The 25,754-nt window shown below is 36.1% G+C and overlaps 1 protein-coding gene across 1 annotated transcript in view; it reads left to right on the top strand.

Annotated features, from left to right (window-relative positions):
* LOC119419076 (dehydrogenase/reductase SDR family member on chromosome X-like) overlaps positions 1 to 14,953 on the top strand; it is a 32,037-nt gene extending 17,084 nt beyond the window's left edge. Inside the window, exons 4-7 of the mRNA XM_037686374.1 lie at positions 10,102 to 10,203; positions 12,285 to 12,492; positions 12,726 to 12,933; positions 14,760 to 14,953. Coding sequence (XP_037542302.1) covers positions 10,102 to 10,203; positions 12,285 to 12,492; positions 12,726 to 12,933; positions 14,760 to 14,939 — 698 coding nt within the window. The 3' untranslated portion in view covers positions 14,940 to 14,953. The remainder of the gene's footprint in view (positions 1 to 10,101; positions 10,204 to 12,284; positions 12,493 to 12,725; positions 12,934 to 14,759) is intronic.
* The last annotated feature ends 10,801 nt before the right edge of the window (positions 14,954 to 25,754 follow it).

The raw sequence follows: 25,754 nt of genomic DNA, 5'->3' as shown, positions 1-25,754 counted from the left end.
GATGCAGTTAGAGAGGACATAGTGGTATCTGGAGTAAGGGTAGAGGATGCAGAGGGACAGAGTGAGATGGTGGAGGATGACTTGCTGTGGCAACCCCTGAAAAGACAAGTTTTATTATTCTTACAAGCAGATGTCCTAATATCACATAAAGACATGAATTTAAACAGTAAAAGTGAAACTGCTACAAACCTACTTAAGTTTTTATTGGTCTTTATTTTTAAGGAAATACATAATTTACTTTAACTTCCTTACTGCCCGTCAGCCCTGAATTTGGTTTTCTTTGACATGACAGACAATTTCAACATTACTCTCTTAGACAAGCAAAGCTAAAGCTCTTAGAATTATGAATGATTTAAATAAACATTTTTTAACTCTTTTGAAATATGATATATAAAGTATGAATAAAAACAATGCATTATTTAGTTAATCTCTAAATCCTATTAAAGTTTTAAAACCACCAAAGAAAGAAAACTGGGAATCTTGTTTTTCTCTATACAAACAAAAACAAAAGTTCCTAATTTGAATTTATTCAAGAGCCTGTGTAAAAAAAAAAAAAGTTTTTCCACTGTGTTACGTCCCCTCTTCCTGAAAATTACTGTTCTAATTTACACTTAAACTGTTTACTCCTTTTTTAAAGCTAGTTTTAAATGTAACACTGCTGATTAGAATGTGAACTTTGTTGTATATTGTTCTGCCGTGTCGTGGAAAGCAGCAGAGGGCTGGCCGACTTGGTCCCTCTACTTGTGTTTAAGTGGATGTCAGGTACAGAGACAGCAGCCGTGTAGCTGGTGTCATTGAAGTCGATTTCCCTGGACGTGGTTGTGGTGGAATTGATTACTTCTTTTGTAATTGGCAGGCACCGAGGCATAGGGGACACTTGGGTGTCTACAGCCAGATGCTTGTGCACCGAATGAGAATTTGTTTTGTGTGTGTGTTTGAGTGTGTAGTGTGTTGAGACAGTAATGGATTCTCATTAGTATGTGCAGCAGCTTTAAACATCTCTGTCCAAAAGCCCTTTGGCTTCCATCCCAGTTTGGTTACTTTTGTCTATTATGGACCAACGGGCAGCAGTTTATAATAGACACGTAGTGTTCAGACCTGGTTTCATTTGATGATTTCAAGGTGGCACCTTTGGAAATTTTTTCACTTCTGAATATCTTTAAATTTGATTAATACATTTTAATGGAGTCTCTAGGAGGACAGTCTATATATGTGAACTTGAATGTCATAATTGTGAACACTCGTCTTTCCAGGAAATCATCACCCTTACATAATATTTACATTTAAGTGACTGAGCTGCAAATTACTTCAGTCATTAAAGGAAGACCAGAATTAGCCTCTTTGATTAGGACCAACACCAATCTGCCTAGGAGTCAATACTCATTTTGTCTGCTTCATTGATCTGACTTAGATTTAATTCATAATTTTGAAATAAAATATAACTCTCAAGCTAAGATAAGATTATTAAAGCAAATAAACTGTCCATAATCAATGTAAAACTGCAACTGTGACTTTCCTTCCCTTCATTGATTATGGATTATTGAGCATGCATCAGGATATTCATTGACTATGGTGACATTATTTACATGAACTCCCCTACAAGCACCCTGCAGATGTTGGACACTGTGTATCATGGTGCACTAAGATTCATAACTGGCTGTAACTACCGTACACATCATTGCACCCTGTATTCACTGGTTAACTGGTCATCATTAACTTCACGTAGACTCTCTCACTGGTACATTTTCATCTTTAAATCACTTCTTGGTCTGTTGCCTTCATACGTCTCCTCCTACACGTCACTGCGTGAGTGCAGCTACAGCGTGCGCTCTGAGGACATTATTACATGCAGTGTTCCCTCAGTGAGGACTGAACTAGGCAAAATGACCTTCTCCTACTCCGCTCCTGTTTCTTGGAATATCTTGCAAAAAGATCTGAAGCTCTCGACCTTTACCTCTCTAAGTGGCTTTAAGAATCTGTTAAGTTCCTGGGAAAAAAACAATACAGACATGTTCTTGTTTTTAGTTTCCTACATCACCTTACAGCCTCGCTGGTTTTTTTTTTTTTTGGTAACATTTTCTTTTAAGTATTTTATTTTCATTTGTTATTCTCAAATCTCAGTATTTAACTTCTCTTTGTTTCTTCTAGTGCATAATAATTTAACCTCGCTTGATATAATACACCATCTCCAATGTGCTATTTTTATACTTTTTTGTAGTTTCCACCAAAATCAAAAATGCCATTTCTTTTTCTTCTTCTTTTGAACGAGTATACTCCTTGAACTTTGTTTCAGGCTCCTGCTGTTCTTTTGTCAAATAACACTTTTATGTTAGGCTTTGCAATGGTTGACAGAGACAAAGCACGCACACAGTGCTGCTTTCAAGAAACCCAAATTTCTATATAATTCTTGGTTTATGTTGACTAGTTGACTTTGATGATGTGTTTATGAACGTTGGCCATTTTAGTATAGATTAATAGTTATATCAGTGTAAACAAATTGTATTAAATCAAAACGTTTGCAAGTTAAATAGTGGTGCAACAGTTTTTACCCAGCTTTTCGAACAGGTTTTATATGCATTTTCCTTGTCATTACTATTATTTTCTTCATTTATTGGTATTCTATTCTGCATTTTAATGCAGCTATTTTCCAAGAATATGCGTTACTGAACTACAAGTACACCATTACTGCACATATTTGGGTTTTAGGATTTAGATTAGAGGTATTTTTTTGCAACTACATTAAAATAAATTTCATACAGCATCTTGTTGCAATCACTTAAAATAAAAAGGCACTATCCCTAGAAAAAGTTAAAATAAATTTGTGTGCATATGATAATGACTTCAGACTGCAACTAGGTGCTGGTCAATGAAGTTAGGGCATTTTTACTTAAAATTATGAATATGTACACACGCGCACACACACACACCATGTTTCTGTAATTAGCTGCAGGCTGGGCTGTCTGTCCACTAACTTTAGACACGGTGTACTTGAAAGTAACACAGTCTGCCTCAAACCAAATGCCTAGATTAACAGTGTGAAGCAAGGCCAGCTGTGTGAGTGCCTATGTGGTTGACACACATTATAGTTTCTCCCCGCCTATACTCAGCTACACACTTTCACAAACAATGATATTTCCAAACGGTCTGACTTCAAAGCAAACTTAAGTGTAACAAAACCTGAACAATGTTCGTGTGATTATGAGCGTGAAAATGTGGTAATTTTTTTAAAGTAGCGGTGTGGCAAATCTAATATTTCTTCACCGATGTTTTATCTGTGCACGCTAGTGTTTGTGTTTCCACCGTATCAGCCTCACGGTGTCCACAGATTTGAATTTACAGCTGTCTCAACAAGAGTGGTTATCATCATATTAAGGCTGCAGTTGGCTCAAGCACCAGCCAGCCTCTTCTCTGTTACATCAGCTGATTAAAAACATCTGTGGAGGAGCCGACACTGGCATGCTGCCCAGAGCTAATATTCTTGGAATTCACAGCATTTTTCAGACATCGCAACGTAAACCTTTTTTTTTTAATAATTCTTTCTCTTTGTTTTATAAGAGGTTGTTCATAATGACCATTTAGGTCATTGTACCAGGCAGTAATTTACAAACTGTAACATTTAAGTGGATGTCTGACATCTTTCCCCTGAATGTGTTTTATTTAATACAAAACAATACAGAAATTAGGTGAGACTACGATGCTAAATCATTCTTTTCACACTGGGGTATTTACCACCACCTTAAAAACATGCTAGTAATGCAAGATCCCTGGGCTTTTGGCAGCAAGAGGAGAAATTTAATGTGTTTAACAGCAATGCATTTTAATATCAGATTTAGGTGTAATCCAGCTTAATCTTATCTACTGTAGTCACAGTCAGGACACAAGCATGTTAAAGCTAGGTGGAAATGGGGATTTGTGATTATAGAAGCTAGCAGCTCTGCCATAATGTTTGTTCTGCCTTATTTGTTCTTTTTATAATTGTATTGCAATGAAAAATCAAATGGAACAATAGAGGAATATGGCCAGTAATTCACCCAGTGTGTAGGTAGTTATTTAATGATTGGACATTAACTGACTTGTTTATGAAACATTATTTATGAGGAAAAGAAGACTACGTACTTGATGTACGGTAATAAAAATAAAAAAAAAGATTTGTCAAGAGCCAGGAGACAAACAATCTTTTGGATTTTTTTTCTAAATGTCTGTTTTCCATACAAAGTTGAAAACTCTTCAGTTTGGAATCACACTTGTCTCACTGAATTTGAAGATTTTTTTTTTAGATGGACAGTTTGAAAATAACAGAGCTTGGCTTGCAGTGGACCATTTTTCACGGTTTCTGGGCTCCTTTCCTTTTCCCATTTATTATTTAATACTGGACAGAAATATGTGAACTTTTTTTAAGATTTATTTTTAAGTTGAACCTATAGATCCACTGTATAAATACCGTTTAGGACAACTGTCGCTTGAAAGTAAAAGCATCACAGTGCAGGAGTGCCTAGCCTCTTTGGCTCATGACCCCTACAAAAAATGCACCAAATGAAGATGTATTTCACTAACCAGTTCCAGTGACAAGATTATTTATATTCTTCACATTGAATCTAAAAAAGGAATCAATAAAAAGAAAAACAAATAACTTATACCCCCCTCACACACACATAAATCATCGATAGCTTGTCCAAGATGTATGTCTAAGACTAGATACTGAATAACTTGGTGTGCTTACATTAAAGGCAGCCAATAAATTAGTTAAAGGAGGATTTAGAGCATATTATTTTAGATGGAAAATAAATGTTTATTATAAAAACCAGTGCATATTTATCATCCTTGATTAACCTGCCAGGTGAGTTTCTAGTCAGCATAATTTTACAAATAACTTGTTGAAAATTAATACACAGAGTTGGAGTTTGAAATTACATAAAAGTACCAAAACTTACATTTTAACTGCAAACGGTTCTAATGTCATCAGCTGAAAAAGTCATTTCACTTACAGAAACACCTGCTTTCATACTAAGACACGAGTGCCCCCCAATACACAAATTTAAAGATACATACTGTTATTTTTTATATTTTTATGAACATAATAATTCACATCAAGGGAGAGGTTACCTGTACTTGTGTTAGAAAGAGCTAAAGTGAGATATAGGATGTGTTTTTGTTTGGAAGAGAAATGTTCTCAGTAATCAGGTAAAGTATTTAGAATCAAGAAAGGTTTGAAATCCAGGTTAATTGTGTTTTAAGTATTATATGTGTATAGTGAGGATTTTCTTGTTATAAAAATGTATTTTATGTCTTACGTTTTTGTGCTTGTAAAAGTTTTCTGTGACATATTGGCTGGGATAGAATATGTCTAAATAAACTTAGTCTCCAGACTACCAGTAGTTTCATGTGTTGAGGTTACAAAGTGAGTGTACTCAAAGATTGTTGTTCTTCTTACTGACACTTAAAATATATATAACCATTCATTCATTTGTTTGAGTTTGGCACATGTATCATTTAAATGCATACACACAAACTGAGACACATTGATACTCTCCATCATTCAGTTGTAGACACATGATCTGTTTGTTGTCCTCTCTGTACTCTTTTTTTTTTTTTTTTTAAACACACACTCGGAAGGAGGTGAGTGGCATGTCTTGGGAGATAAGACTGCTATCAGATCTTCATCAGAAACAGACATGCTCTCATCCAGCACAGCAGCCATTTTTTTATCAGTCTCATCAATTCTCCTCTGCTCCCTCTCAGTCCTCTTCCTGTCTTTGTCCTTTAATATTTCAACCACTTTAGACATACTAAAGTTATAGAAAGGTACAAAAAGATGTTCTTGTTTTTTGAAAGTCGTGGTCTTCTTGTGAAATGGCTGTGTTCTTGTGTTGTACCTTGACAACTGCGAATAAAAAAAGATTAGCTGGATATAAAAAGTACTTCATAACCCAGCAGAAACCAAAGACCTTCACATATCCAGGCTTATGCACAATACGGTATGAATTTGAAGGCTTTGGTTTGGATTAAGGTCTGTTATATGTCAGTTATATTAAAAACAGCCCAACCATGTGAATAATCCTAAAGCTTTATGCATCTTGAGACATGTCACACTGAATGGCCTCATGGTTCTTTACTTAACATCCTTGTTGTAACAAAGACTTACTATTCTTTCTAAAACTGTGATTGCTATACAATATCCTATCATATGTCGGTTCATGAACTGAAACTAGTATGAATGTTGTCTGTCTATAGTCCAATGTGGTGGTTTGCCCTGTCATTTTAAGAAGACAACACATCTTTGTTAGTAAATGCAGATAATTAGCACAATGGTAAATTTAAAGATATAGCATTCCACAGAAGAATGTACATCACCCTACTTTTGTGTCGGAGTTTTAGTCTTTTTGGTCACATTTTGAAAATAATTCAATTCAGTTCAGTTTATTTATATAGTGCCAAGTCACAACAGAAGTCCTCTCAGGGCACTCTACAGAAACATCCATATTCGTAAAAAGTAAGTTAATAACATTATTTATCTGAGGAGCAGACTGCTTTGAGTTTAACTTCATTGCATCTTGAGCAAGCATGAAGGCGACAGTGGAAAGGAAAAGCTCCCTCATGAGGAAGAAACCTCCAGCAGAACCAGGCTCAGAACAAGAGGCCATCTGCTTCGACCAGCTGGGTTTGAGAGGAACAGGAAGAGGAACAGATACACAATGGCAGGTCGAGAATCATGTGTTAAGATAGAAACAATTTCAAATGAAAACTATTCATTTGTAACAATTCATTTTAAGAAATGTGGTCAATGTGTCCTCTAGTACCGTAGTCTAAGCATGTGTCAGCATAACAAGTCAACCATAACTATAGGATTTATCAAAAGGGAAAGTCTTAATCCCAGTCTTACAACTGGACTATGTGTCGCCCTCATGGACAGAAACTGGAAGTTGGTTCCACAAGAGAGGAGCCTGATAAACGAAAGATCTTCCTCCCATTCTTCTTTTGGAAACTCTAGAAGCTGCAAGTAAGCCTGCAGTCTGAGAGCGAAGTGCTCTGTTAGGAAAACATGGAACATTGAGAGCTCTAATATAAGATGGAGCTAGGTTGTTGAGGGCTTTGTAGGTTAGAAGTAAGATTTTGAATTCAATTCTGAATTTGACAGGGAGCCATTGGAGAGAAGCTAAAACTAGAGAGATATGATCTCTGCTAACTCCAGTTAAGACTCTGGCAGCAGCATTTTGGATTAACTGAGCACTTTTTTAAGTTTTTGGACACACAGATAACAAAACAATGCAATAGTTCAGTCTAGATGTAAAATAACAAAAAAGTAAATAAAACATTCTCAAGTGATACTGAGAGGTCTCGGAGTATGTGTATCACACAAGTTTAGCTCAATATCCGTAAAGCAACTGAGTTATAGACATTTTTTGTTTGAAATGGACATTTTGGCTGTGGCGGCCATATTGAATTGGGTTGACCTCAGAAGTTAATCAGTTGTAGCTGTTCAAAGATTACTGCCAAAATAAAATTTGTCTTAGTTTTTTTGTTTTTTTCTGACAGAGTAAAGTTAAATAGTTATTGGCTAAGTTTTAAACAAAGATATTGTGCAGTCTGTTGGCACCTGCACTATGCGTTAGGGATTGTTCCTAGCTTATACCACACTAAGTTGTAGCTTATTAGTCACACAGTTCATGACGTTATAGCCATTTTTGTTTGTTAAAATCGATTAGCAGTAGCAACCTTGTTCAATTCAGTTGACTTCAAGAGTCAGTCAGTTGCAAATGCACATCCAGTAATTACTTTGAGTTTTCTTAAAATTTGTCTGTGAGTTCATGAGATATTTTGCTATCACAACAAACTTAACACATGCACACACACACTCAGACAAACATTACTGCCCACCTTTTGACAGCAGGCGATTGCGTTTTTTTTACAAGCAAACATCAGTCTGTATTTATGGGTTGTGCTTTCTTACGTAATTTTACGCTACATGTATACTGCTATATTTATACTGTATATTACGTATACTGCTTTTGTAGTTGCAGGAGTATTTTTGTGAACTACAGTATTTGTTTAATGTGGCTTTAAACAAATTGTTGATTTTATTATTCTTTTTTTCTGTAAGAACCAACCAAAAAGATAATATACAAACATTAGATTTACCTAAAAAAAACCCAGTGACTATCTAAAAGTGCTTGAAATGTAATACTGCAATATCTAGAGACATGGATGAATAGTGGAGAAACAATTTAAAACACTTCTCGATGGAATGAGTTTTCAATTTGCTGCTGAAGATTGGAAATGACTCTGTACTGCTGTCTGCAGTGGGAAAGCCTTTCTACTAATTCACAAACTCTGATACAAAAACCAAAGTCCATCTTTGGTTTTATTTATTGAAATGGTAAACAACAAAACGGATAAGGAAACAGAGGCTGAAAATAGGTCCTGAATAGAGTTTCTCTGAGAAGCTTGTGGAGATTATGGTCCACTTCTACTGCTGAAAGTGGTACTTTATCAGATTTGGTGCATAGTTTTATTTGATTTTATTTTAGTTTTTATGTAAAAAGATTTTTGGAATTAAAGTTTGGATCTTAATTTAATGTGGTAACTGGTAACTTGAAGCATTACAAATCTGTGAAAGTGGAGCAGAAAATATTTAGCTATGAAAGTAGCTAAATTTCTGAAAAAAAAAAAAGCATACATTAGTCCCTCGTTTATTGCGGAGGATTCGTACCCTGAAGTCCCACGATAAGTGAAAAACTGCGAAGTAGGAATAGTAGTACAAGTAATAAGTATAAGTATATATATATATATATATATATATATATATATATATATATATATATATACACACAGAGTATATAAAGGTGTTTTAAACCCTTCCCACACTCTTGCAATATTCTAAACAATGTTTCTAAACTAAACGTTCCAAAAGAGCACAGAATGTCATGATTTCAGCTCTCTGCCTCCTCTCTGCCTCCTCTCTGCTACCTGCAGCGCTTTTAGCCACGCCCACTTCTCCGCTGCAGAACAGAGATTAGCTGATCAGCTGCAGAAGGGAGCTTCTCCCAGCTGTGGACTGCACACAGGTGCTAAATCATTTAAAATAATTTATTTTAAATTAAAAAAATTCACGCCGATTGTTCAGCTCATCCCATCAATTTTACTTACATAATCTTACTTTGAAAAACCGCAAAAGAGCGAGTCTCCGAAAAACGAACCGCGAAGTAGTGAGGGACTTCTGTACTTGTAAATTCAAAAATTTAAACTCAATTTTGATGGCTGTTTTATAACATTGTGCTTAGTAGAGGATAACTTAGCTCTTCCTTTGATGAAAACTACAAATTTCACCCATCAGTATTGATAAAATGTAAAATTCCTTGTATTTTCTTGTTTGTTCTATGATTTATTTTTTTTTGCGAGTCAAATCGGTTCTTCTCATCCTAAGAATTTCATTGTACTGTTAACCCTGTGTTAACCTTGCATATGACAAACACAACTTGAACTTGACTTGAAATTAAAGCCAACAACAAATACATAAATGCTGTCATTATGTATACGCAAGTTGTTATAAATTGTAACTTTGTGCCTGGGACCTAAAGCAGAGTGAATAAGGTTTTGTACTGGTAGTTTTGTCTCACAATGTGAGTGTCTAAATTACAGAAAAATAAGTGATTGTATCATCATCCTTTTTAACAGCCAATCAAAATAGATTTCCTCACAATATAAATGCATCTGCCTTTTTTTTTTCTTTAACTCATTGTTCTGCATCATCAGTCTAATTCCTTTGCATGGACACACTAAAACAGTCATTTTTACATTTATACACATGCTCATGGGTATTGGCCTCTTCTTCTTTTTGTCTTATTATACATTAGAGTTTCTATAACTATGTGTTAAGCTTTGATGGGTTCAGAAAGCATTAGGAAGTTTTAGATTTGCTATAATATACTGAGGAAATGGAAACAGTGATGTGAGTACTGTGGAGAAAGTACCCACAGAGTGCCTACTGGATGAGATGATTAATACACTCTTTGATGTTTTACCAGCAAAACTGCTCACAGGAATAATCCATTTACTATAGCTCTGACTTGTGTGCCTTTGTGTGTGTGTTCCTGTCCATTCCAGTGGAGTTCAGGAAATTGGACCTTGCTTCTCTGCATTCTGTCCGTCAGTTTGCCCAGAGCTTCAAGGAAAGGGATCTCCCCCTAAATATTTTGGTGAACGGTGGTAAGTAAAGTACATGTGATTTTTAAAAAGCTTGATGTTTTAGAGGTAAAAATGTAAATCTTCTGCAGCACAGTGCAACTCCAAAGCTGTTTAGTGACAGTATCAAGATACACTGCTGTGCTAAGGATTTAAGCATTAACAGCTCTAGACCTACTGAGAAATATTTTACTTTTGTACATACACATTCAACTCAACTACATTTTTATCTGTATTAAACATTACATTAGATATCAATGTGGTGCATGGTATTAGAACTATAAATTACTGAATTATTTACCTTTGCGCATTCTCATGTTACCACCTGTTGCCGTTTTCAATTCAACCTTTATTTATATAGGTTAGTCTCATTGAGCCTCAATGACTCATTTACAAGAGAAACCTATAGAAAGTTTAGTTATTTATTATTTATTTAAAAAGACAGTGCACATTACAGATAATTAACATTTAAAACAATATAAATGTGGATTTAACACAATGGCTAATTTTCATCCAGTGCCCATAATGGAACATATTTTCATAAACATGATGTGAGGGCAAAATATATGAAGACTCAATGAAGGAAATACACCAGCATAGCTTATTAGCTAATTTGTTCCGAGTTTCAGTGCCGTTTTAAACTTGCCAGGACCTTTTAACTTATTGATACTATTCATTGATTGCTGCTGGTAGATTTATGTGTACTCGCATGAAAATGTTTGGTTTGGTAATGCTAAGAAGTGGCTTTGTCATAATTTAGGATGACCTCTCTAAATTATATTGATCTGAAGACTTTTTATCTAAACCTGGGCAGGGGGGGAACGTGGGAACCTGAGTGATGAAGTGAAAACCTCATAATATATCTAGTAGTTGTTTACTCTTGTCCTGCTGAATTGGATTTGACAACACAGCAAATTGTATGAAGGTAGGGCATGGCTTTGTCTTTGTCTCTGACCTGGAGGTAATGAGTGTTTTGTCTTTATAGCCAGAGGTCTCTTTGTGCCATTTGACTCTTGGGATGTTGCAAGTAATGGTGAATTTCTGGTATCCTTGTTTGATGTGTAACATAATCAGCGTAGTTAGACTCATTAAGCGCCTCGACATTTTAAAACCAACAAGGAGCGGAATGAGAAGAAACGTATGCAGTATGGAGGTGGTAGTAATAATCAAACGCAAATGGCTATTCAAAGTGTCATACACAATTTCCTCCTATTTTGACATACCTTTCCATTTCACTGCAGATCTGACCGATCACATACAATCAGGGATCAAGTCATATTTGGTCAAACCACACCAAGCATATTTTCAGACTCCTGGCCTTTTTTAAGCTGTGTTTTGATTCCCAGATCATCCTGATTTCATTAGTGGTTCCAGAGACACGGTTTGAATTTTCTTGCTACTCAGAAACAACCCCTCAAAATTGATCTGAATCTTGTTTTTAACACATTCCAACATGGATTGCTCTGTGTCATTTGAAAAGGGAAACCTCTATAGAGATTTCTCAACTAGCATTGAAAATAGTTTTGCTAGTGCACAGGGAAAGTATAGTCAGTTGACTTTTCTGCTTAAAATCATCGTTAGTGGTTTGGACTTGTCAGAAAAGTGCTCTTTAGGATCATATATCAAACATTTCTTTCAAGGGACCAATAGATAAGGTATTTATCATATTTCCACCAAACCCCCCAAAAAATAAATCAAAATTTTCAGCCGATGTGTTCTAGCTGGCTGTATCTCACAACACTACCTTGTTACGTAATCCTCTGTTTGATGTGATGGGTCATGTATGTCTTCATGCACAGGCAGAAAAATTAGATGTTTTAAGCAGTTAGATGTAGTTTTTATAGTACGTTTAAGTGTTTCTTTACGTCTTTTTGCCCAGACTTTGGAAATATAAGGGGACACAGCAGGAGGGCTGTCGTCTTATCACGACCTCAATGAGACTTACTGCTAATGTAGACCACTCACCACCAGAATTCTGTTACAGTTCTTTGTTTGTCTTATATTTTGTTTATTTTTAATTATTGTCGAATTGAAACTGCATGCACATATACATTTGCTTTCATTCATTTTGCACTCTTGTATGTTCATGTTGGTTTGTGTTTAAGCGGGTGTAATGCTCGTACCTGAGGGACGTACAGAAGATGGATTTGAGCAGCACTTTGGTGTGAACTACCTTGGCCACTTTCTGTTGACCTGGCTTCTCTTGGATACACTGAAGGACTCTGGGAGATGTGGTTATGTCTCCACCGTGGTCAACGTTTCATCATCAGCTCATTGCATTGGGGAGATCAAGCTAAATGACCTAAACTGCTGGTAGGTACACACTCTGATGTTATGATATACTTATACTGAAAGGAACAGAAATCTGAAAAGGATCGCATCTTATTTTTTGCTGTTTCTAAGCAAAACTGAAGAAAAAAAAAAGTTTTCTGATATTATAGCAAAAGTCGTGCCCTATTAAAAGTGGACCAAAACAAAGCGGAGCTGTTTACTCAAGTTTTCTGTTAAAAGTCTAATACATTTTTTTGTTCTTTCTCTTTCTTCAGCCAGCATTATTCAGCTCATGCTGCATATTGTAACAGTAAGCTGGCCCAGTTGTTGTTCAGTTCCCACCTTCATCAAGAGATGCAGCGTGGACGTACTCCAGTAAGATCATGTGCTGTGGATCCTGGCATGGTGGACACTGCTCTGTATTGCCATCTCTGGACCCCACTCCGTATGGCACAAAGTCTAATCGCTCGTCTGCTTTTTAGGGTAAAGAACTTCTCGGTGTGATAAATTGTCTCAATGCAAATTTTTATTCAAGTTGCATAGAGTGCAGTAATAAGGATATGACATGAATCAGTTTTCTTGTTAGTTTTTTAAAAATATATATTTTTGCATCTATTTTTGCACATTTATATGAAAATTACTTCTAAAGCATACGAATGATATACTTAACAAATGACATTTTGAAGAACTGTTCACAAACAACGTATATTGTTATTTAAAGCCATATTATTGCATTGCATTTTCATTTTTTTAACTGGGTTTTCTTTATGGTGACATGAATAGTTGAAGGCCACTGAGACTATAATATTATTAATTTTAAACATCCACTTGATTCCTATACTGCTGTTTTCTTTTCTTTGTTGAGTATTTTTTTAGTTTCCTTGGCAACTAAATGCTGCCATGTTGGCGCTGCACTTTTTGTAACTGTGCCCACTTTTCATTTTGGTGTTTCCTGTGGGTACAATTCCTCTCTAATGGCCCATTCACATCAGTAAGAAATAAAACCGGTGCTAAACGAAAAGCCTGATTGCAGTGAGCCATTTTGATCTAAATAAAATAACGATTATGAGGCAAAGAGGTGAGGGAGACGACACGAACTAAATTCCTGAAGTAGAAAGCTAAACTCATAAAGAACATACTTTCAATGCAAAAACAGTGTCTCCAAATATGGAATCACTAAACATGCCGCATGTTCTTGACCAAAATATCAAACTGCACTGAAATGGGTTGAAGCTGCTGTAACTCGTAACTTACTTGTGGCTTAAATACAACTGCTTTCTAAAGGGTTGACATTTTAATTTGTTTATTTTTATATTTAAACATTTGAGACTCTCATTATGCCAGCATGACATTTTCCCCGGTGCTTTAAAACACACAGTTTGATACAGCTTGAACAAGCCAGCGCAGAGGAAAAATTATTTGCACATATACATATTACCTAATATACAGTATATTTTTATTCATAGTCAGTAGCATTGAATAAAATCAACCCCAAAAGTATTAATTTAAAAACTCAAAAGAAATGAATCTCACAGATGCAAATATAAAATGACCTAAATATTTAAATCCTAAAAAGGGTACTACTGAGCTACTGTAGTAAAATGAAATAAGGTAAAAAAAAAAAAGTATATATAAATATCAGATACCTCACAGATGATCATTTCAAAACTACCAATACATAGAAAAATAGACTAATCTAGTAGCATATTTTCGACAGTTCAACAGTATTCAGAGGAAGTAAGTGTAAATTTAACAGTTGCAGCCTTTTTGTACGCAAAGCAGGACGGCCAAACAGCACAGTAACAGGTGAGCTGTAATAAGTACCTAACTTATATATTTAGTCTCAAAATGCTCTGTTGGTAGTCTTTCTCTTAGCACTAAAAGCCATCTACAGTATGTGTGAACAAACAAATTGAATGCTGCCATTTGTCATGCAGACAAACAGGCTCTTGACAAAATGATTCTTATAAATGACTACATTTTATGTTTTTAGATTATTGAGGTACTGCGACATTTACATTTTCATACAAGTGTGCTGTTGATGCTCTCAGGATGTGTTCAGCTCAAACCTTTCGGTGTCACCGCTAACATTGAGAACATTCAACTGCAGCAACTCCCATTTCTCACACACATGCATGCATCTGCACACTCAGTCAGTTAGTCTAACAGTGACATTCTTTCTCTCGCACACATATAAATGCATACATTTTATACAAATAATTCCTTATCATGTAATCCCTAATTCTTTAGTTGGTTGTTTACTTTTGATTCACAGTATCTTGGATGTTGTGTTCTTGTGGTTTTCCTAGACTCCTGTAGAGGGCGCTGCCACTGTGTTGTCGGCTGCTCTGTCACCAGCACTGGATGGGGACTGTAGAGGAGGCTACTGGGCCAACGGGCACAGGGAGGTGACAACACCACCATCGTTGGACCCCCAGCTTCAGCTCAGTTTATGGGAAATCAGCATTCAGCTGCTGGGCCTACAGTAGTGGAGGCTTTTAAGATGACCAATAGGACTAAACTCGCTTGAAAACATCTCATAAAGACTCCAAACTTGGGTCGATCTTTTTCGTTACCCCTTTTTTCCTCATCTATATCGTGCAACAACCTGTTGCACTGGACTATGATTGGTTGTATTGGGTATGGTAAGCTAGACTTTGTTCCAGACTTTGCAATGAAGGGCTACAGGGAAATGGAAGATGTTTTTTGTTTGTTTGTTTGTTTTTCCACTGTGAGCAAGTAAACAATATTTAGTAATATAAGCAAACAGTAATGCAAAATATGCAGCCACAAAGCCCACACTTGGATGACAGCAGCTTTAAGATGGATGAAGCAGCTGCACAGTAGTCATAAGTCAAACACAATTTTTTGTCCATTCGATTCGCTGATCACAGCAAAATCTTAAGTTCACTCAGTATCTTTGATCCACACAAAACCCCAAAATTACTTGCTTGCCTCATCTTTATGCAGTCAAACGGGCTTTCAAAGAGATTCATTATCTGTGATGACTCAATATGTTTACAAGATGTCTATATGAAGCAGTAAATTGACCAACTATCCAAATTGTGGCTGTATACATGGATTAAATTATGGTACTGGTAATGTACAAATATGTTGAATTTACTGAAGCATAAAAATTTAAATGCCAAGACATTAATATGATCCTGTTCACCTTACTGCAGCCAGTGATTATGCTGTCTTCAGTTCTCTTGTTGCAAATCATTATTTTTTTTTTTTCAACAGTATTGCCATACTGCCTGATCTACTGTGAGCACTTTAGTTTCTCGTTTTTTTTCTCACTGGTTGCTGCCAAATCCTTGTAACTGCTGGTAGTAACTGATAAGATGTGAATTTAGCTGTGCACATCAAGTTTCAAGAGTACAATTATTATCAAGACTATCTTTATGACCTACTGGAGGATCTACGAAGACATATTGCCTCTAAAAATAGGCTTACTTAACAAAAAGTGGTGTAACATTTGGTTTTTATTTTATTAACTTGCAAAGATAGTGGACTCCATCAGTTTATAAACAAAAAAGAGAATGAGAAGTTTTTGTTTTTTCTGTTCCCATTATTCTTTTCTTCTGAGAAAAGTTCTATTATTGTGTCTGTAAGAAGAATGAACTTATACAGACCCCATAATAATAAGAAAAGCACTTTTTTTAGCCTACAAACTGTGGTTACTCATCTCTGTAGCTAATGCTACTTTCCTCATTTGGCACCTCTCTCGATGCATTGTGGGATTGAGATACCCCGGTGGTTTAGAATCAAAATCTATCTGAGCTGACACAAACACACACACACACGGGAAGCCGTATATCCAGACAAAGGCTTATCCAAACATGTACACAGCAAACAAACACGTCTGCCTCCACGCAGAGAGAAACTCACAAACACATGCGCCATAATGCCATCTCCACTGTGATTAGTGCATTTTCGCACTGAAGATAAAAAGTTTCTCAATTTGACACAAAGCTAAATTCCTTGCCACTGAGCAGCAATCATTTCTTAATATTTGCTGTATATGAAGCAATAGCGTCACTGTGGCTGATTCAGCTGTTGGCACAGAGTCGGACGTCAAGTGTTTGAAACGACATACCAGCCTCAAATTACGCAGGAATCTGACATTTTTCTGTCTCTATGTATGGTATGTTTAATGAAAAGGTTTGCAGCTTTTCTTTTTTCTTTTTTTGAATGGCTTTTAAAGTGTGTTTTTCTGCAGGGGTTGGCTCCCTTTTGGGATGCATCTCACAGAAACTCCTTCAAAACACCTCAAGGTCAAACTGAATTGTCTTCTCAAACTGAAACGAGACAACATGCTGAACTCAGTGACAGTAATGGTGTTTCTGTCCTTTCCTGTTAACGCATAAGGACAGCTGAAGGAGGTTAAAGCATTTCATTACTCCTCTGGTAATACAAAACATGCTTTTGTTATAGTCCTTCTACATGTTTTAGTTACATGTCAGAATGCTCCACTAAACAATCTACTGGCTGTTTATTGGCTGAGTGAAGCCCTGAGTAGATTGTATCCTGCAAAACAGAACTATATTTCTTGGTAAATGTTTTCTACTTGCCTCAAAATGAGATATTACAATCAGAGATGATCCACTTAAAGGATTCATTATATTGTTCTTCCATGTTATATGAATTCAAAGGACGCAGGAAGTTTTCACTTCACCTGACACTTCAAGACCTTTTTTCTTCTAGTACAGATACTACCAATTTAATAAAGTATTACTTCAATTTGGCTATAGGTTTTTAGTGACAAACTTTGATTGAGATAAGAAAAACATCCATATTTGTTAGATGTTTTTGTATTTCTTCTGTTAGCGACGTGCTTGTTGTCACTTCCTTTGGGTCTTTCTGAGGTCAGGTAACTACATTTGGAAGCTGATCAGAATTAAGATTTTATTTTGCTTTTAAGTTTTTAGAACAGGTTGAGGCTATAATCATCCCCTCAGTTAAGTAGATACAGTAAAAAAAAAAGACCACACCCCCAGGAGCCCATCAAATCTCTACCATATTTTTTGCCATTTAAATGCACCTTTTTGCATAAATTTGCAAGTCCTGCAACTTATACACCGAAGCAACTATTATACGTTTTCCCCCATATTTATAACCCAATTTTTAGCTGAGATCAGACAATTTCATTCATTCTGACATGGAAAATATTGAACACTACCATTTTCAGCCGCTAGAGGGTCCTCGACCTATATGGCAAGCCAAGCATCTCATTAATAGGTAAAAGTGGCTATTACTGGGAAACTTGGATTGCCATACACAGCCACCTTCGTCTCGCTCCAGAACTCCTGGAGCAAACGTCAAATGAATATGCACTATATGCACAATATTTCGCTGCACTTCCCAGGTGAAATGCTGCTGATTTGACCATTAAAGTGCATTTATTAAGAAAAAGTTCAACTGAGACACACCTTTATTATAATGACGAGCAAACAAATAATTGTTTTTAGGTGTTAATCTTGTTAAATTTCAATGAAATGCACAGCGATTCCTCCCTCTGCGTGCTCCTGCAAATCGATTTTTAAAATACAGCTGATTTGACCAATATAGTGCATTTATTAAGGAAAAGTTAAACTGAGACACACATTTACTATAATGTCAAGCAAACGATTGTTTTAAAGTGTTAATCTTGTTAAATTCTTGTTAAAGTCCTCGCATGCACGCTCCCGCGGCCACCATTTGGCAGGCAATCAATTTTTGGCACAACACCGGCCCACGTTTCCGGGTTGTCAGCGGTGACGCGTAACAAAAGCGACGCATCAACGGTGACGCATAATAGATGCGACTTATACGGCGAAGCGATTTATTTATGTTTTTTTCCACTTTATTAGACATATTTGGACTGATATGACTTATACAGTGGTGGGACTTGTACGGCGGAAAGTACGGTAATTAAATTTCTCTGTAAACCTGTCAGGTGAGTCAAACAAAATCCTACATTTTCCAATCATCCTACCTCTTTGGATTACGTATCTGTGAGTTTCTTGTACGGGATAAACAGAATTTGCTGTATGTATACAACATTCTCTTGTAACAGTATGTCCCCCCTCAAAACTGTTATAATCCATTTAGCTAATCCATATAAGTCCATAAAAATTATTATTATTTAAATTTAGTAGGTCAAGTTTTAAGTCAAAGATGGTAAATTGTTGAGTCTCGATACATAAAAAAGGTTAATGTGACCACTTTTATTCCAGATAATACCATGATCATCACTATTAACTCTGCTTTGATACAAATTAAACCCAGATGAAAAATTACAATTCATGCTTTGGTGATTTTAATTGCTTCTAATTTCCAGAACTAGTATTAGCAGATTCACTTGAGTAAAAGTTTCTGAACACAAAGGGCCATTTAGGATTCAAAGACACCATTCATTAGTTTAATGTTTTTACAAATTAGTACTTTTGTGAGAATCGACTCTTAAATGCCAGCAATATGTCTGAGTTCTGTTTGTATTTTTGGTGTGTGTTCTTTAGTGTGTCTCCCTTAAGCTTCTATAAGATACGGAGTTAAACCATTTTAAAAAATGAGTCAAATGCAAACACCAGCCTACTACTCAGCAGCACTTGTATGTAGAGTGCAAAGCTTCGTGTGCTACATCCTGTCAAAGAGCTATCTTGTTTTTTTCTCAGTACAGCTGATGAAGTAAATGTACCGGTAATTGAGCAAGAGATGGTGAGAAATCTTCAGATTGTCTCTATCTGAGCACAAGATTATCCAAAGAGAATGTAGTCATGTTGGTGTGCAGAGGTGTAGGCGACATTTCTGAACTTGAACTGCAAACCTACTAAAGAGCTAAAACAGCTCAGATAACCGTCAGTATTGTTGTCTGTATGTGTTTTACTTGTATATTTTTATTTTAAATCATCGAAGGAGACCAATTGAGATGTGTATAGACTGAAAATGCTTGAATAGCCATTCCTCTGACTGACTTGGGATTACATTTATATTAAATGTGCCTGTCCCATGCTCTGCAAAATCATAAAAATGTGTATATGTACATGAAGAGTTGATATACAGAAAACGTGTATACAGGGGTAACCAAATGAACTGAGTCTTTACTCACATTCAGACATTTTTTGATGCATACTGTACCCTTTCTGAACGCACACCATCACTTCTGTCAATAGGGAACAAGAATTCAAGACAAGTCATTCCACCACAGATTTGTTGTAATCACTCAGTCCATTGAAGCCTCTGAGAATTTATGAAATGTGTAAAAAAAAAAAAAATACTATTCTCTTATTTTTCTTGTTGTTAAAATGCACATCTTATTGCTTTTGCTGTGCCTAAATGACCCCCCCCCCCCCTCTGTGTAACTGACAATTTTCATGTAGAAATGGTTTTTGTAGAAACTGTGAAAGTCTTGTCCTGTGCATTGCTGTATGTTTCTCTTTGCTTTCTGAAGAACAATGGGATTAAGAGTGATGTGTGTGCGTGCGCGTTTTTTAGGTAAAGAAATCGATGTCTATGTTTTTTGTCAACGGTTGTAACATTCCAGCAGCAGCCACCTCCTTTTTTTATTCTCCAAAGCCTCTCAATAAACATATCATTGTGCCACTTGCTCTCCATCCTTTATGCACTGGCTCAGAGAGACGTCAACCTGATTATTCTCAGTTTGAGATGGCCTGCCTCAAGCAATGTCTGAACTTTTGAGACATTCTCAGATCCGTCGGTGAAACCTACACGTAGGCACATAAAAATAAATAACATAATTTTGACTTGGTTACATTTCCTCATTTCACTCTTTATAAGATCAACATCATACCTCGATTTAAAATATGGAGTCTTGTTTTATCAACAAACAGAAAAATAGTCCTTGGTAAATAGTAAATTGTAATAAAATTAATTTTATTTTACATTCATTTGGCTCATACAAATGAACACTATTTCAAATTAAAGGCCTAACCTTCCTTGAAGGGTTGCGTATCACCCATTCATGCCAGAGTTTTAAACTAAGGTCATATTTTTCTTGGAGAAATGTCTAAGTAGCCATTTTGATCAATCCTTGAAAATAACTTTAAAATCTTATATTTATTTATGTTATAAATGACTCCACTACAACACACCAAAATGTAACACAAGTTTTGGAAAATTTATTGAATTGTGGCCATCTTGAATTGGGTTTGTTGTAGATGCACATCAAATGATCATTTCTGCAAGTTTCATTCAAATCAGTTCAGTGGTTTATGAGATATTTTGAGAATGCACACACAGGCAAAAACAATTGTTGGCCTTTGCCTTTCAGTAGCGGATAATAATTACACCCTGCACACATTAGAGCTCCCTGACTTGTACAGTAAAAATAATTTAACGTACAGCATAATTCATCAGCTTACAGTATGACTACTGATTCTCATAAACCATCAATGACAGCAAAAACACTTTCCCCAATTGTCACAATCAGTTTTGTTTTTCAAGTATCCAAAGGTTTGGTATTGTTCTTACACAACATCTGTGCCATGAATGAGGTTGGTATACGTCAAAGTAGCATCCACAGCAGATTGTTGCTTGGATGCAAGGCAACTTTGAGTTTCCATATGTATACAATGTGCTATAAAATCAATGTGCTTTACATTAAAAACAAGAAAGACCAAGCAAGAAAAAAAAATACAAAACTGAATTCACCAAATAATAATAACAAAAGATGTTAAAAATCTTCATTGTAGGCCTGAGGGGGAATAAAAGTTTTTTTTAACTTGGTTTTAAAATGTTCACATTTGAGGATAACTTCAAAATCTGTTGGTAATTTGGCATAATAGGTAAACTTCACCAAATTTGGTTTGAACTCTGCGCTCCAGTTAGACAACTATTTCAGTAATCCAGACTACTGGACATAAAAAAAAATGAGTTTCTTCTGGTCTGTTTGGGATGTAAAACATTTTAGTCTGTTCTTAAGCTGGTCAAATGCTGTTTTTGGAAAAGGATTTGATAAAACTACTGACAGTCAGAGCCAAATCTAGAGCACTGCCCCACCAGTTTGTCTTCCTTCATAAAAAACCTGCTGCCATTTCCTCCTCAGATTAATGACTCACACACCCAGCTGTCTGTAGGATTTAAAAAGAAACATGAGTTTTTAGACCAGACAACCATCTTCTGCCTCTCTGTGGTTCAGTTGGTGCCCACTGGAAGAGCTTTCAGAGGAGGTCAGAGGTCAGCGTGGACCTTCTGACAGGTCTGTAGCTCAATTAGGCAAGTTAGGCAAAAAGGTACTAAACTTAAACCCTTTTTAAAGTCTTGTTAATGTCAATGTATTATTAGATTATTAGCCACACAATTTTTTTTCTGTGATTAAAACCAGTTCTCTATAAATTTGATCGTCTGATACGTTTTGTTTTTCTGCATTTAGTTATCTCTTCACTATTACACCTTCTCTATAATTATGTAATCTTGTGTTTGTTCTTGTTTCAAATGTGCAGAGAAACTGTCTGGAAATGTCACACTAATCACATAGTTCTAAATTTTGTTAAAAAGTGTTAGATTTTTTTTCTAGAGCGTATCTACTATATATTCTGTTAAAAGGAGTATTTTGGAAGGGGAAAAAAGACCCTCCTTCCATTCTTTCCCATTCAAATCACAAGCTGTGACCCCAAAAAGTGTTGCATCTGTCTTTCTGAGTATACGACAGTAGACTTTCAATTAGAACTGGCAACGAGAAGTCGGTGACCTGTTCTCTTAAAAGGAAGTCACAAGGAACAAATCGCAACTCCAGAAAAATGTAGGGCAACTCAACACGACACGGCTGAGTGACAGGTGAGAAGACTTGCATCATGTACGTGTCTTCTTGTTAGAATAACTCTGACATAATGAGGAGAAGGGCTGCTGTCGTTTCAAGTCCAGAACATGTGCACATGCAGCTTGTCGACACGACACGTCTGCTGTCTGAGCTCACTCTGAATGAAAATACAGCTAAAACTGAAAACGCATACATCCCCATTTATGGCCTCTTAATTGATACCCACATTGTAACAACTGTGGTTTTACAATGAGTATAATCCACAGTAACATAAACACACTTAATAGGTTTTTAGTCGACCATTTGGTTGGGGTTTTATCTGCACGAGTTCCTTATGGTTATTTAATGAGCTCGTTGCAAGCAGTTCTTGTGAACTAGGAAGTTGAAGATAAGCGTTCATTCATGTAATTACAGCCGAATGACTGGAAATACACCATCACTTATAGCAATATTAAAGTTCGGTTCACTTCAGTTTAATTGTTGTAGCATCGAATTATACCATGCGTCATCTCAGACTGTTTTATGCTGTAACAGCAATACTATTCAGAAATACAGTATGCTTAACAAACACATTTCCCTTAGAGCAAGCGTTTTGTGCAAGAAGAAGCTGCAGAACCAAAGCTAATGTACCAAGAAAACCCTGAACTGAAGGAGCAACAAATAGAGAGTTGGTTGGATTATACAACACACTAGAAAATTTCTTTCCTTCTTTTTTTATTGTATAATAATACAACCCAGTTCTTGCCTAGTATTAACTGGTACCTGTATGGATCAGACTGCAGTATAAAGTGTCTGGTATATATAATAGCTGGTACTTCCCTAGTACCTACTTTTACCTGGTTCATACTGGACTGAAATGTGTAGGTGCCTAGTATTTACCAGGTACTTTGGTACTTACTGGCTATGTACTTATGTTCCTAGTACTTACTGGGTATACCTTGTATGTACAGTATGTATGCATGGTACTAGGTACTGTATGTCTGAGGGGTGGCAAAGTGGGGCAATAGTTAGAACTGTTGCCTCACAGCAAGAAGGTCCTGGGTTCAAGCCCCAGTTTGGCCCTGGGGTCTTTCTGTGTGGAGGTTGTATGTTTTCCATGTGTGTGCATGTTTGTTTGTTTGTTTGTTTTTTCCAGGTATTCCATTTTTTTCCTGTAGTCCAAAATGTTAGGCTGCCTTCCAACCCAGGCCTCCCTGAAAACAAGATGCATCATAATAGGACTTGTCTGGTTAATTAAAAGTTAATACAAGCCTCATACTTATGTGGGTTTTGTCTGGGTACCTTGTTTCTGCTCATAGACCAAAATATTAGAGAAATTGACAACTCATATGCTGAAAGGTATGACCTGAGGAAACAAACAGAACCCCTTTAAACCGGACCCCTCGTCTCCACGACTGTGTATGGAAGTTTATTCTTGATCTCCATAAACAGGATCAGAGACAAGGAACAGTCTTTATGAAGTCCAGCCTGTGCTGGGAACGTGCTCAACATTAAGTCGAGGACATGGACGTGGCTCTTACTTTGGTTTTACTTGGACCGACAATCCCTTACAAGCAACTCCAGATTGTTATTTATTTGTCATCATTACCTTCTACTCCTACTTTGATCACTATTATAAAGGTTGTTAAAAGTAATGATGAACATCATCAACCACTTTTTTCTTGTATGGTTTTCACGATAAAACACTGATGCTGAGACACCCCCCTTCTACCTGGTCATTAGTTCTAACCAATATTCACTCAAGGACTTTTTATTTCAATAGATCTGAGGTCAGTGTGCTGAACAGATGTGTCCAACAGATGTCTCACAGATGCTCTGAACAGATTTCTCTGAAGGGAAAATGGAAATGACCTTTCCTTGAGGAGCTAATTAAAAATGAAAATACTTGTGCTCAGTCCAGGGGCAACACACGGGACAATATTTGTATTCAGACAGAAGGTTGTCGTCTTTCATTTTTGAGCAACAAACTAAACCTGATGAAATACGGAGACAAAAGGAAACTCAAGAACTGCACAGTGGGTTTGTAGCAGAACAAGTGTGTGTCATGTCTGTCTGTAGAGTCACCTATTAGTAGGCTGAAAGACCAAGATTAAGACGGGCATTAATCTTCCAGGCAGCAGTGGTAACTGCAGGCCTGACAGCTCAGGGCTAAGTGATACATGGACCTTGTCTGAAGGGAGGACAGTTGGGTGGATAAAAGGACACACAAACACCTGACCAATACAGTGAAAGAAATTAACGTTGTGTAGCAGCTCAACAAGTTTTACAGTTTTCTGTTTTGTCCACTGTGTATTTCATCATTAGTGACTATGGACCATTTTTGCAGTTTAATTTTGTAGCCAGATTAAGTTTTAGCTTGAAATGCATTGACATTTGATTCTGTCCTGTTAAGTGGGTCATTATACTATCACTCCTACATTTTATGATTTTCCAGCGATAGTGTTTAATTAAATCAGACTGTGTTTGTATGGATGGATATGTTTTATACAAGTTGCTTTTGGTGGAATTTTTCATGGACTTTAAGCCGTAAAGATGCCCTTCCATATTAATAGATTTTTAAAAATAAAATGTGTATTGTTTTGTTCAATTTCATTCAACTTTCAAACACAAAAAGACAATATTTTCTCTAACTGATAGCCATAAACAAGAGTGTTGTCACTGTCAACAACTGAGATATCAAAATCAAATTTGGAGTTTCTAACAAAAAACAATGACTAAATTATTAATTTGATCTAAATTAAATTCTGGACATCTTTAAATGACAAAGATTTCCAGTTGGTAGTTTGAAGCTATGCCTTAAATATCGACTTGTAACTCTTAGCACACGTCCTTTTGTGGGTCCAGTCCACTGACTGCTTTAGTTTTGCTGAAAATGTGTGTTTTCTTCCACAAACTTCTGACAGTTTCCTCTGATTTGCAGTAACAAGTCTTGAATGTGTTGTTTAAGGGTCTGCGTGATGTTAAGGTGGGAACTTGTACAAAATCTTGTACTGTTTCAAAAGCAATACTGCTGTGTCTTTACACGTTGCAATATTTTAAACTCCTTTGTGCGATCTTTTTCTATATTTTAGTTAAGAAGAAAAACATTTTTCCCTCTTAGATTTAAGGGCAACAATCTTTATATACAGTAACATAAGAAAAAAATATTTTAGAAACTTTCAACAGTATTTTAGAAAGCATTTTTTATGGAATGCATTTAACTAAGCCAACAAATTGGTGTCTTTTGACGCTTTATTTTAGGTTTTGAATCAAAAAGTACAGGATAATTTTCCATTTGTTGTGGCATTTTACAGAAAGACAATAATTCACTGACTGTTAAATGTTTGGAGGTGTTTTAGGGTCCCTATTACACATACTGTTACCTGCAGAAAAATCAACATGGATTCAAAAAGCTGACAAACTTTAATTTGATTATTTTATTTTTATTTAATTTGTTTATTTTTCTGATGCAAATCAAATTAGCATTGCAAAACTAATATTTGATAGTTTACAAAGCTGTGTTGAACATTAGGTATACAGTCTTATGTTGTTATTTTTAGTGGAA

This window comes from Nematolebias whitei, chromosome 13, assembly GCF_014905685.2.
Source record: "Nematolebias whitei isolate Nwh7 chromosome 13, NemWhi1, whole genome shotgun sequence".
In the NCBI taxonomy this organism is placed as follows: domain Eukaryota; kingdom Metazoa; phylum Chordata; class Actinopteri; order Cyprinodontiformes; family Rivulidae; genus Nematolebias; species Nematolebias whitei.
Note: the sequence above shows the minus strand (reverse complement) of the source record. Positions and strands in the feature narration are given on the sequence as shown.